General features: G+C 42.5%; 1 protein-coding gene across 1 annotated transcript in view; it reads left to right on the top strand.

Annotated features, from left to right (window-relative positions):
- LOC140192980 (BCLAF1 and THRAP3 family member 3-like) overlaps positions 1 to 14,021 on the top strand; it is a 55,766-nt gene that overhangs the window by 28,380 nt on the left and 13,365 nt on the right. The window contains exons 6-7 of the mRNA XM_072250451.1: positions 7,314 to 7,422; positions 7,508 to 7,568. Of these exons, the coding sequence (XP_072106552.1) occupies positions 7,314 to 7,422; positions 7,508 to 7,568 (170 nt within the window). The remainder of the gene's footprint in view (positions 1 to 7,313; positions 7,423 to 7,507; positions 7,569 to 14,021) is intronic.

The following is a 14,021-nucleotide window of genomic DNA, read 5'->3' as shown; positions in this document are numbered from 1 at the left end:
AAGTTATGCAGAAAAGAACATGGCGGATATACTTAACTCATATTTTGCTGAAGTATTTGCCTATGAAGATGTTAGCAATATGTCAGTAAGTGTAGAGAAAAATAAAGGTTTTAAATGACTTGGAGTTCTTAGAAAGTGAGGTCCTCCTTCAGCTGAAAAGGCTGAAAGTTAGTAAATCTCCAAGGCCAGGCAACTTGTGTCCAAGGGTACTTAAAAGAGGTCTGTGGTTATATATACAAACACCTAATAGGTATTTTTCAAAAGTCACTGAAGACTGGTGAAATCCCTAAGGACTGGAAATGGGCTAATGTTGTCCCAGTATATTAGAAGGGTGACTGCACTGACCTTGGTAACTGACCTTGGTAACCAGTGAGCTTAATGTGTATTGCAGGCAAGATAATGGAAACAGTAATAAAGAATGAGCTGGCAAAATAGTTGATAAGAACAGGCATGTTAGCAGAAAGCCTGCATGGGTTCAGAGAGGAAAATTGTGTTTTACTAATATGCTGAAGTTCTATGATGAGGCAACTAAAAATTATGAAAACAATAGAGTACTTTATATAATTTACTCAGACTTTCAGAAGGCTCTTGACAAGGTACCCCATGAGAGGATAATAATCAAATTACAGTAGGTAGGGATTCAGGGTAAGGTGTGTAGTGGGTGCAGAATTGGCTCAAAAACTAAAATACAAGTTATGGTGAGAGGATCATTTTCACACCTAGAAGATGTTAAAAGTGGTTCAGGAGGGCTCAGTTTTGAGGCAGCTGCTGTTTTTAATTTACATTAATGATTTGGGTTACAAATAAATGGTGAAGTTTGACGACACAAAATTTGAGGACAAGCTGAAGAATCAATACAGTTAGCAAAATCAGTACATTTAGATCTAAACAAAATTCAGATGTGAGCAGTTAAGTGGCAAGTGAAATTTAAAGTAAGTAAATGTAAAGTATTACATATAGGAAGTAGAAATATTAGATATAAATATACAGTGGCGGGTCTTGAGTTAGAAAGTACACTGAATGAGAAGGATTTGGGCCGCCTGGTAGACTCATTGCTATCAACATCTAGACAATACACAGCAGTGATTCGGAAGGCTAATAGAATGTTGTGCTATATAATACATTGTGGAGTTCAAGTCAAGAGATGCTCTCCTTCAGCAATATAATGCACTTGTATAATTTTGGTCTCCATTTTGTGTGAGGGATGTGAAGGCACTGGAGAGTGTCCAGAGAAGCGATTGATGCAGGTCTGCAGGGTATGAGCTGTGAAGAAAAATTGAAAAAATTAAATCTTTTTAGCCTAAGTAGACATAGAATGAGAGGAGACATGATAGAAGTGTTCAAAATCAGAAGTAATCCAATCACAATCTAGAGAAAATCTTGTGGGAATGCCTTCCCCTTCACCATTCCCCATCCCCTTTACCCCCTCTCACCTTATCTCTCCCCCCCCCCCCCCCAACCTTTTAATTCTACTACTCATCTTTTTTTCTCTGGTCCTGCCGAATGATCTCAGCCCAAGACATTGACTGTGCTTTTTTCCCATAGATGTTGCCTGGCCTGCTGAGTTCCTCCAGTATTTTGTGTGTTGCTAGGGGTATAAGTAAAATGAGTGCCAGCTGCTGCTTCAAAATTAATCCATCATTGAAGACATAGACCCATAGGTGGAAATTGGTTAAGGGGAGATTTCAGACTAACATCAGGCAGCATTTCTTCACACAGCGAGTTGTGGACACATGGAACAAACCACTTAGTTGTGTAGTTCAGAGTAGTACCTCAGAGACTTTCAAATCTAAACTCTGGTTATGTTGACACATTATGTGAATGGAGCTGGGTAAGTTTTGTTGGGCTAAAGAGCCGGTTCTTGTCAAAAACTTCCTAATGTTCTAGTAGCAATGGTCTAAATCATCAATCACTGGCTATAAACACTGCTTGCTCAGTATCCTGTGACCACTCAGACATTTATGACCTTGACCACTTCAAGAGTCTTGTTCATGACTATGGAAATGCCTGCACTTCCTACAATCAAGTCTCTTATTACTATAACTCCTGTACCCTTTCTCCATCCCTGTTGTGCAGCAGAGACAACTTGTGATACCACAAACTTGACTATTGCTTTCTGCTGAGAAGTCGTCCCCTCCAGCACCATCCAACATGTTGCATCTGTTTGAGAGGGGTTGAGTCTCTTGCACTGCCTTCGTAATGCTTTGCTAAACTTGCAATGTCCTCAGCTTTGTGAATGCTGCACAGGGAGCATCTACATTATCTGTACAAATGGTTCTGAATACTGGAAGTCGCGATAATTTGCCACTTGGTGCAGGAGGGTCACGTCACAAGTCCAAGATGTCCTGTTGTGTTCTCGAACTTGGGAGTATTGAATTGGCTGGGGATATTCCAATTTAAACAGAAACTACTGCAATACAAAGCTCCTAAAATAGCTGAATAAAAGTGGAAACTTCACAGCTGATGGAACTCTTCAATCTCTGCTCTTTTTCTGCTCTCCATTTCTGCTCTTTGCTTTTACTTTGTGAATGAAAATAGACCATAAGACACAGGAGCAGAATTAGGCCATTCAGCCCAACATCTGCTCTGCCATTCCATCATGGCTGATCCTGGATCCCACTCAACCCCATACATCTGCCTTCTCGCCATGAATCTGTGACCGATCAGGAAACTATCAACTTCCATCTTAATTATACCCCCAGACTTGGCCTCCACCACTGTCTATGGCAGAGCATTCCGCAGATTCACTACTCTCTGACTAAAAAAATTCCTCCTTACCTCTCAGTTTTGGATACCCTCGTCATTGGAAACATCCTCTCCACGTCCGCCTTATCTAGTCCTTTCAACATTCAATGAGATCCCTCCCCTCCCCACCCCACCCCACCCCACCCCACCCCACCCCACCCCACCTCTGTGCATTCTTCTAAATTCCAGTGAGTAAATGCCCAAAGCTGCCAACAACTTCTGATATGTTAACCCCTTCATTTCCTGGAATCATCCTTGTGAACCTTCTCTGGACACACTCCAATGACAGCACATCCTTTCTGAGATATGGGACCCAAAACTGTTGGTAGTATTCCAAGTGCGACTTGACTAATGTCTTAAAAGTGTTTTTCAGTTATGTAAAGGATAAAAGAGAGGTGAGAGTTAATATTGGACCATGGAAAATGATGCTGGTGAGGTGTAGTAATGGGTAACAATGAAATGACAGCTGAACTTGATAAGTACTTTGATTCAGTCTTTACTGTGGAAGATACTAGCTGCGTGCAGGAGGTCTGTGAAGATTGCAAATGTCACTCCACTCTTCAAGAAGGAAGGAAGACAAGAAAGGAAATTATAGGCCAGTTAGCCTCACTTGAGGCTGCTTAATAAAATAAAATTTTGTGTTGTTACAGGAAATATATTGGCATGGGTAGAGGAATGGCTAGTAGGCAGGAGGCAGTGAGTGGGAATAAAGGGGGCCTTTTCTGGTTGGCTGCTAGTGACTCGTGTTCCTGAGAGGTCAGTATTGTGACAGCTGCATTTCACCTTGTTTGTCAATGATTTAGATAGTGACATTGATGGCTTTGTGGCCAAGTTTGTGGATGGAGGGGTAGGTAGTGCTGAGGAAGCAATACAATTACGGCAGGACTTGGACAAATTGGAAGAATGGGCAAAAAAGTGGCAGATGAAATACAGTGTCGGGAAATGTATGATAATGCATTTTGGTAAAAGGAAGAGCTATTATCTTAAATGCAGACTATCTAAATGGGAAGAAAATTCACACATCGGAGATGCAAAGGGACTTGGGAGCCCTCGTGCATGACTCCCAGAAGATTAATTCTCAGGATAAGACTGTGGTAAAGAAGACAAATGCAATGTTACCATTTATTTCAAGGGGAATAGAATATAAAAACAAGGAGATAATGCTGAGCCTTTACAAGACACTAGTCAGGCAGCATTTGGTGTCAACAGTTTTGGGCCACTTATCTCGGAAAGGATGTATTTCCATTGGAGAGAGTCCAGAGGAGGTTCATGAGGACTTTCCTGGGAATGAAAGGGTTAACAGGAGCATTTGGCAGCTTTGGGCTTGAACTCACTGGAATTTAGAAGAATGCAGGCGGATCTCATTGAAACCTACCAAATGTTGAAAGGGCTAGATAGGGTAGATGTGGAGAGGATGTTTCTTATGGTAGGTGTATCCAGCCTCAAAACTGAGAGCCGATCTTTGAGAACAGAAGTAAGGAGGAATTTTTTTAGCCAAGAGCGGTGAATCTGTGGAATGCTCTGTCTCAGACTGCAATGCAGGCCAGGTCCATGCTTATATTTAAAAGGAAATTGATAAGATTCCTGATTGGTTGGGGTATCAAGGGATATGGTTTGAGGGCAGGTGTATGGGAGTCAAATGGGACTTGGGATCAGCCACGATGAAATGATGGAGCAGACTTGATGGCCTAATTCTGCTCCTATGTCTTATAAAGCCTCTCCTGCTTTTACGAGGGGTGAGTGATAAGTTCGTAGCCTAAGGTAGAAGGAGTCAATTTTAGAAAACCTAGCACATTTATTTTTCAACATAGTCCCCTCCTACATTTACACACATAGTCCAGCGGTCGTAGAGCAGACAGATCCCTTCTTTGTAGAAGTCAACGTCTTGGACCTCCAGAAAGTGGACCACAGCAGGGGTGATTGGTAATTTCGTGGCCTAAGGTAGAGGGAGATGAGTTATTAACTTCAAACTTTCTGCATAATCACTCAAAGAGTTGAACTGCATGTGCATGTAACGAGAGTTGTATAACTCATCTCCTAAACACAAAATAATCTGCAGATGCTGTTGTCAAAGTAACACTCACAATGCGCTAGAGGAACTCAGCAGGTCAGTCAGCATCAGTTGAAAAGATTAGTTGACGTTTCGGGCCAAAACCCTTTGTCAGGACTGAAGGAAGAACTTTGGGGAGGGTTTGAAGAATGCTGGTAGTTGAAAAAAACAGTAATTTTTAAGACAAAGGGGTGGGGGAGGGGAAGCAGGGAGGTGATTGGCTGGAGAACAATAGTAGAAGGAGGCGGAACTATGAGGGAGGTGATGCGAAATAGGGATAGAGGAAGGGAGGGGGAGGGAATTACCGGAAGTTGGAGAATTCTATGTTCATACCAAGGGGCTGGAGACTACCTAAACGGTATATGAGGTGTTGCTCCTCCATCCTGAGTTTAGCCTCATCATGGCAGTAGAGGAGGCCATGTATGGACATATCTGAATGGGAATGGGAAGCAGAGTTGAAGTGGGTGGCTACCGGGAGATCCTGTCTGTTGTGGCGAATGGAGTGGAGGTGCTCGACGAAGTGGTCCCCCAATCTGCGTCAGGTTTCACCGATGTAGAAGAGGCCGCACCGGGAGCACCGGATGCAATAGATGACCCCAACAGACTCACAAGTGAAGTGTTGCCTCACCTGGAAGGACTGTTTGGGGCCCTTAATGGTGGCAAGAGAGGAGGTGTAGGGACAGGTGTAGCACTTGCGATTACAGGGATAAGTGAGTCGCGGAGGGATCGATCCCTGCGGAAAGCGGAGGGGAGTGGAGAGGGAAAGATGTGCTCAGTGGTGGGGTCCTGTTGAAGGTGGTGGAAGTTGCGGAGGATGATGTGCTGGATCCGGAAGCTGGTGGGTTGGTAGGTGAGGACAAGGGGAACTCTGTCCCTGTTGTGGTGGCAGGAGGATGGGGTGAGGGCCGAAGTGCGGGAAATGGGGGACCACAAACTTGCCAATCACCCCTGCTATGGACCACTTTCTGGAGGTCCAAGACGCCGACTTCTACAAAGAAGGGATCCGTATGCTCCACAACCGCTGGACTAAGTTTGTAAATGTAGGAGGGGATTATGTTGAAAAGTAAATGTGCTAGGTTTTCTAAAATTGACTCCTACTGTAGGCCATGAACTTATCAATCACCCCTCGTATATTCTACTCCCCTTGAAAATAATGCAAATATTGTATCTGTCGTCTCAAACTGTAAATTAGCCTTCTGGGAGTCTTGCACGAGGACTCCCAAGTCCCTCTGCACCACTGATGTTTGAATTTTCTCCTCATTTAGTTAATAGTCCACACAATTGTTCCCTTTACCAAAATGCATTAACATACATTTCCCAAAACTGTCTTCCAACTGCCAATTTTTTGCCCATCCTTTTCAATTTGTCTCAAGTCCTGCTATAATCATGTTGCTTCTGAGGAATAGCGTATACCCAACTGCTGATCATCTGCTCATTAACACCTCCTCAGTCACCAAAGCCTGCAATTTGAGACCACTGCACTTTGTCAAAATCCACTCTGCAAGTATTGTTTTTTGCTTTGGCTTTTAGTTTTCATCTCAGGTACTTCTAATCCAGACGGTATACCTTAATTGAATTTTCCTTTTTGACACCAGATTGCTGGACTACTGCAAAACATTGCAGTAAAAGTTGTATTATTTCATCCCGTAATAAAGATTTCTAGTCATTTTCTGTACTTGCATGATTTTCTGAGATTCATGTACTGGTTTGTGCAAATCTGTTTGAATGCATTTACTAGTCCTCTTTTTTTAATATGAAAACAAGTCCAGCGTGTGGTTAAAAACTGCCCAGTGGATTATCGGTACCCAATTGCCCACCATTGAGAACATGTACCATAAATGCTGCCTGGGCAGGGCGAAAAACATTATCAGGGATGCATCTCACCCTAACTATGGGCTTTTTACTCTCCTCCCATCCGGTAGGCGCTACAGGAGCCTCCGCTCCCGCACCAGCAAGCACAGGAAGAGCTTCTTCCCTGAGGCTGTGACCCTGCTGAACCTCACATCACAACGCTAAGCAGTATTGCACCCATATTGTACTGTCTCAGTACTTTTATATTTGTGTGCTGTAACACTTTTTATTCGCAGTTATTTTGTAAATAACTTTGCACTTCTGGTTAGATGCTAACTGCATTTCATTGGCTTTGTATCTGTACTTGGCACAATGATAATAAAGTTGAATCTAATCTAATCTTTTCTATTTGCATCATAATGGATAATTGTGCATTTTCCAAATGTCACCTCCACTTCCTATTGCCACCTGACTTTGCATTGTTGGCAAACATAAATATTACACTCATTTCATTTATTGTTGTTGGGAGATGGTTCGCTTCATTTCAGGATAGAACTTTGCATTATTAAATTTTTAATGAAGCATTTCCGTTAAGGCAATGCAGGATTGAGGTATATTATGATCTTAATTATCTTGTGTAAATGTCCCGTGGACAGATTAAAGCTTAAAATTTGACTTTTCCCACTGAGCCTAAATGATGACTATAAATGATTGATTTCTTTTACAGAAGATCATTTTAAGTCTTCCGAGATAACATTACATGACCGCTTTTCAAAGTTACAAAATGCACAAAGTCCACAAAAAGAGGGGCATCATCTGGTTCCCAAGATTCACAGGTACTGCCATGAGAAAATTTCATGAATTAAACAAATTTGTTTTATTCCTTAAAGACATGTTTTTGTTTTTTCCTTTCTAAAAAAGACGGATTGACATGTCATTGGCAGACTTGCACAACCAAGAAAGGAAACCTATTGGAAGAAAGGTATTGTGCTTTATTTAATGTGATCCCTATAATTCCAGTTATATTATATGGCTCAGAATGTTGGACAATATCTAATAACATGAGGAAACGAAGTGTAGCAGCAGAGATGTAGTTTTTGAGGAGGATGCAAAGAATATCATGGACGAAATGAATATCTAACGAGGATGTCATGAACAGAGCAAACACAAAAAGAGAAATATATGAGATCATGAAAAGGCAATGTAACTTCATTGGCCATGTGATTAGGAAAGAGGAGTTAGAATGCACGGTAATTATGGGAAAGATTGAAGGGAAGAAAGCAAGAGGAAGACAGACGAATGATGATGGAGACAGCAGCTAGAGAATTGGAAATGAATACCAATGAATTGATCCACTCCGAAACAGGAGTGTGTGGCACATGGCAGTCAAAGCTCAAACTGGGTATGGCACCTGATGATGATAATTCAAGTGCATCCTGTATTGTGAGAAGCTTCTCCATTGGCTGATTCCAGTCCAAAACTATGAATGCCTGCAAGAAAATTAATCTCTGGGTAGTATATGGTGAGATAAATATACTTTGATAATAAATTTACTTTGAATTGGGTATTGCATTCAAGTAATCTATTTAGATTAGATAAGCAAGATTAAGATTCCCTTTTTGTTTCATTGATTCACTGCTAAAATAATGAAAGAGGTGACTTTTTAAAAATCTTAAATATTCCAAAATTATTATGTCCCTCTATCATTTGGTTTTCTCCGGGATCCATTCCATGAAAATTTCATATTTGTACCTCAAATAATGCCTTTTGTGTACAATGTTGTCATTCCACTGTTGCACTAATTTGTATCGGCTTGGAGTAGTTTATTGTCATATACACTGGGAGACAATGAATGTTTTGTTTGCATGAAGCACACGGAGTAAACAGAAAACACCGTAATAATATGCTAAGTGTGAAATGGTGTAAAAAGAAATTAAGGGTGACAATTATAGAATAACCAGGTGAGGTATTTCCTTTTACACCCTTTCCCAATACTGCATTTAAACAATCGATTACTGAGATGAGCAAGATTATGAAACACCACTGGGAAAGGATGTAAAAAAAAATGATTGGTTTGGAAATCTGATAGCAGTTGTGGCAAAGCTGTTCTTGGCTTTCAAGCTCCTTTATCTTCTACCCAGAAGGCAGACGGGAGGAAAGGAAAAGGACGGGTTGACTAGCATCCTTGACAGTATTATTGCCCTTCCTGTCAGGTCAAATTGATAATATGCATCACTTCTCAATACATCTTTCAGGTTGAAGACCTTTACTCAGTTCAGGTTTCCAGCAATTACGCAAGTCTACGTTCGTTAAGTATTTCATTACAGGTTTGTTTCCTGAAATGAGTTTGCAAATAATTTAACCTAGTTCAAAAATTAAACCAGAGGCCATGAATGAACGAGGAGATTTGCAGACTGCTGAGGGCTAAATCTGTGGTATTCAGGACTAATGATCCAGACCCCTACAAGACATTAAGTACAACCCATAGTGAATCATCATAAGTGGTAAAAGGCAATTGTGTGTGCAGTTGGAGACACAATCATATGCACAACAACTGTGGCAAGGTTTGCTGCAGTTGGATGTTCCCACCCACTTCAGAAGGGCATTCATTACACTAGCTCCCAAGAAGAGCAGGGTGAGCTACCTAAGCAACTGTTGCTTGATAACATGTGTACTGAGTGCTTTGAGAGGTGCCACAGCAAATGAAATCTCACTACCTCTCCATTTGGCCTTTGATTTAAACCCTGGTCCTTTGTAGCTGTGTCTGCAACCGAATCCTTGACTTCAGTGCTGATCAATAACAACATCTCTTTCTCACTGATTATCAATACAAACACACTTCAAGGATGCATGCTTAGCCCACTGCTCTACTTTCTCTACACTTTTGACTGTGGTCAAATGCCATCTATAAATTTGCCGATAACACCACAGAATCTCAAGTGGCACAAGGAGGCATACCAGGTGTAGGGTAGATTGGTTGGTTGAGTGTTGTTGCAATAACAACCTTGCACTCTCAGTGACAGTGAGATCAAGGAATTGATTGCGGGCTTCAGGAAAGGAAGTTGTGAAAAAACTTACACCAGACCTCATTCAGCAGTGGAAAGAATGAGCAGTTTCAAGTAGTTGAGCATCAACATCTCAGAGGATCTGTCCTGGACCAACATATTGAAGCAGTGACAAAGAAGGCACGCCAGTCTATATACTCTATTAGGAGTTTAAGGAGATTTGGTATATCAGCAAAGACTCTAGCTTAAAATTCTACAGAGGATGTTCTGACGGATTGCATGACTGCCTTGTATGAATTCTCCAGTACACAGGATTGCAAAAGGCTGCAGAAGGTTATGGACATTATTAAGCATCCTCACCATGCAGGACATGTAGTCTACCATCCAGGAGGAGGTACAGGAGCCTGAAGATGTACACAACATTTTAGAACAGTTCTTTCCCTATGCCACAGGTTTCTCAATGGTCCATGAACACTATCTTACTATTAGTCTCTTTGCATTAATTATTTTATTTCTTATTGTAACTGTAATTCTCTCACCGCTGCTTGTACATAGACTTGGCTCGGTAGCTAACTCTGCTAACAGCCACGTAAATCAGCGGTGAGAAGGCCATCTTTCAAAAGCAATATGCATCTTGGGTCAGTATGATTTGGGGTTCAATGAAACAGAAACGTTGGGATGTTCCGATGTTTTAAAAAAACACCTCGAGTTGAGCGAAAGCTGTGTAAATACTGTCCAAACAGCATTATCGATGCCCAGAAATAAGATCGTACAGCAGTATAAAATTATAAGACAGTGTATTTACCAATTTTCAACTTTATCAAACAATTTACAGAGAAAGAGAAAGAAAAATAAAAGGGCCCATTACAGTTAGACCACTCTAAATGTGCACAAAACATTGGAGCTCCTTTCTGTTGTAGCTGGGTGTATCACTTCACTCATGGCACTGAATTTCCATTATCAACCACAGATAGCACTTCCTTTTGAATCCTCTGCCTCACAAAGCACCCCTTGCAATCAGGCAACACACATCAAAGTTGCTGGTGAACTCAGCAGGCCAGGCAGCATCTCTTGGAAGAGGTACAGTTGACTTTTCAGGCCGAGACCCTTCGTCAGGACTAACTGAAGGAAGAGTTAGTAAGAGATTTGGAAGTGGGAGGGGGAAGGGGAGATCCAAAATGATAGGAGAAGACAGGAGGGGGAGGGATGGAGCCAAAAGCTGGACAGGTGATTGGCAAAGGGGATACGAGAGAATCATGGGACAGGAGGTCCGGGGAGAAAGACGGTGGGGGGGAGGGAGGGGGACCCAGAGGATGGGCAAGGGGTCTAGTCAGAGGGACAGAGGGAGAAAAAGGAGAGTGAGAGAAAGAATGTGTGTATAAAAATAAATAACAGATGCCCTCGTACCCCATCTGTTATTTATTTTTATACACATTCTTTCTCTCACTCTCCTTTTTCTCTCTCTGTCCCTCTGACTAGACCCCTTGCCCATCCTCTGGGTCCGTCCCCCCCCCCCCGGTCTTTCTCCCCGGACCTCCTGTCCCATGATCCTCTCGTATCCCCTTTGCCAATCACCTGTCCAGCTTTTGGCTCCATCCCTCCCCCGCCTGTCTTCTCCTATCATTTTGGATCTCCCCCTCCCCCTCCCACTTTCAAATCTCTTACTAACTCTTCCTTCAGTTAGTCCTGACGAAGGGTCTGGGCCTGAAACGTCGACTGTACCTCTTCCTAGAGATGCTGCCTGGCCTGCTGCGTTCACCAGCAACTTTGATGTGTGTTGCTTGAATTTCCAGCATCTGCAGAATTTCTGTTCCTTGCAATCAGGTGTCCTTTTCGGAGAGATACTCCAGATATCTTCCCTGGTGCTTTTCTCCGCACCTAACGCCAATTAACCACAAACCAGAATATTGTACTTCAGAAAACTCTTAACAGCCGGACACTGCTTTTATAGAAAACTGCTAAAATAAAATTCCTCCAGACATAGCTTATGACTTCTCTTATCCTGTGTATTGTACAGCTGCCACTACGAGTTTCTTGATATAGCAGCAAAGTTAGGCAATTCAGCCCATCATCTGCATCACTGTTCCATCTTGACTGATCCCGGATCCCACTCAACCTCATACAGCTGCCTTCTCGACATATCCTTTGATACCCAGACCAATGAGGAAACTATCAATTTCTGCCTTGAACGTACCCACATACTTGGCCTCCAGTGCAGTCTATGGCAGAACATTCCATAGATTCTCTTAATACGCATCCGTTAGTCTCATGAGACCATGGATTTGCGCCTTGGAAAGTTTCCAGGGCGCAGGCCTGGGCAAGGTTGTATGGAAGACCAGCAGTTGCTCATGCTGCAAGCCTTCCTCTCCGCGCCACCAATGTTGTCCAAGGGGAGGGCATTAGGACCCATACAGCTTGGCACCGGTGTCGTCACAGAGCAATGTGTGGTTAAGTGCCTTGCTCAAGGACACAACACGCTGCCTCAGCCAAGGCTCAAACTAGCAACCTTCAAATCACTAGACAAACACCTTAACCACTTGGCCATGTGCCAACACAATTCACTACTCTCTGGCTAAAAATATTCCTCCTTACCTCTGTTCTAAAAGGTCACCCTTCAGTTTTGAGACTGTACCCTCTAGTTCTGGATACCCCCACTATAGGAAACATCCTCTCCACATCCACCCTATCTAGTCTTTTCAATATTCGGTAGGTTTCAGTGAGATCCCCTGCGCTCCCCTGACTTCCAGTGAGTACAGACCCAAAGCTGCTAAATGCTCCTCACATAAACCCTTCATTCCCAGAATCATCCTTGAAAACCACCTCTGGATCTCTCCAATGACAACACATCCTTTCTGGGATATGGGGTCCAAAATTTGACAATACTCAAGTGCGAACTGACTAGTGTCTTATAAAGCCTCAGCAATATCTCCTTGCTTTTATATTCTATTCCCTTTGAAATAAATGCCAACATTGCATTTGTCTTCTTTACCATAGACTCACTCTGTACATTAACCTTCTGGGAGTCTTGCACAAGGACTCCCAAGTCCCTCTGCACCTCTGATGTGTGAACCTTCTCCCTATTTAGATAGTAGTGTGCATTATTGTTCCTTTTACTAAAATGCATTATCATACATTTCCCAACACTGTATTCTATCTGCCACATTTTTGCCATTCTTCCAATTTGTCTTAAGTCCTGTTGCAATTACTTCCTCAGCACTACCTATCCCTCCACCTATCATCCGCAATCTTTGCCACAAAGCCATGAATTCCATTATCCAAATCATTGACAAACAATGTGAAATTTAGCAGTCCCAATACTGGCCCCCGAGGAAAACCACTAGGCACAGGCAGCCAACCAGAAAATGCCCCTTTTATTCCCACGCTGCCTTCTGCCTATTAGCCATCCCTCTATCCGTGCCGGTATCTTACAGTAACACCATAGGATTTTATCTTGTTAAGCAACCTCAAGCAATATCACCTTATCAAATGCCTTCTGAAAATCCAAGTAAATGACATCCACTGCCTCTCCTTTGTTCACCCTGCTTGTTACTGGCTCAAATAACTCTTAACAGGTTTGTCAGGTAAGATTTCCCTTTACAGAAACCATGCTGACTTTGACTTATTTTATCATTAGTCTCCAAGTACCCCAAAACCTCATTCTTAATAATCGACTCCAACACTTTCCCAACCACTGTGGTTAGGCTAACTGGCCTATAATTTCCTTTCTTCTACCTTCCTCCCTCATTAAAGAGTGGAGTAACATTTGCATTCTTCCACCTTAAGACCTTTCAGTTTGCCTCAGGTTCTGTTAGCTGCATAAGTCTAGGGAAGACTTATCTCTAGCCCCACCAAACATATGAGATTGAGGTGCAAAACTTCTTGTTTGGATGGATGCTAGGTGATGTGTTACCCTGTTACAAATCAGTACCATGAAAGAACAGACGGTACACCATATGCAATTAAACAGTTTAGCTTTATAATTCTTAATTTGACTAAAGGGTTAGTGAAGTAATACAAAAAGAAAAGGGCCCATTTTAATGAAACGTCTAACGTGCTCAAGTTGGAGCTCACCGTTTCCTTCCACTGGTTCCATTTATTTCCCCGGGCTTCGCCGACGCCCGGCCCCACTCTAAATTCATTTCTTTCTGGTGTCTACGACTTCTCCTTTCAGGCACCTTCTCTCCCCATTTTCCGCTGAACAACAGACCCAGATCACCTCGGTCTCAGGCACACAATAAGAGAAAAATGCTCCACTGGATGGCACGCATTCCAAAGCCCATGTTATCTCTAGCCATAACCCACATACTGCTTCTACAGAAAAACCATTACATTAGCAGTGCTTCTACTGAAAGAAACCTTTCCCAGGGCGTTACATATGTATGAGAGAGGAGCTGGCCAAAGTTTATTGGAAGGAAGGGGCTACTACTGGG

Source organism: Mobula birostris, unplaced genomic scaffold (assembly GCF_030028105.1).
Source record: "Mobula birostris isolate sMobBir1 unplaced genomic scaffold, sMobBir1.hap1 scaffold_328, whole genome shotgun sequence".
NCBI lineage: Eukaryota > Metazoa > Chordata > Chondrichthyes > Myliobatiformes > Myliobatidae > Mobula > Mobula birostris.
This window is presented reverse-complemented; position numbering and strand designations above follow the sequence as displayed.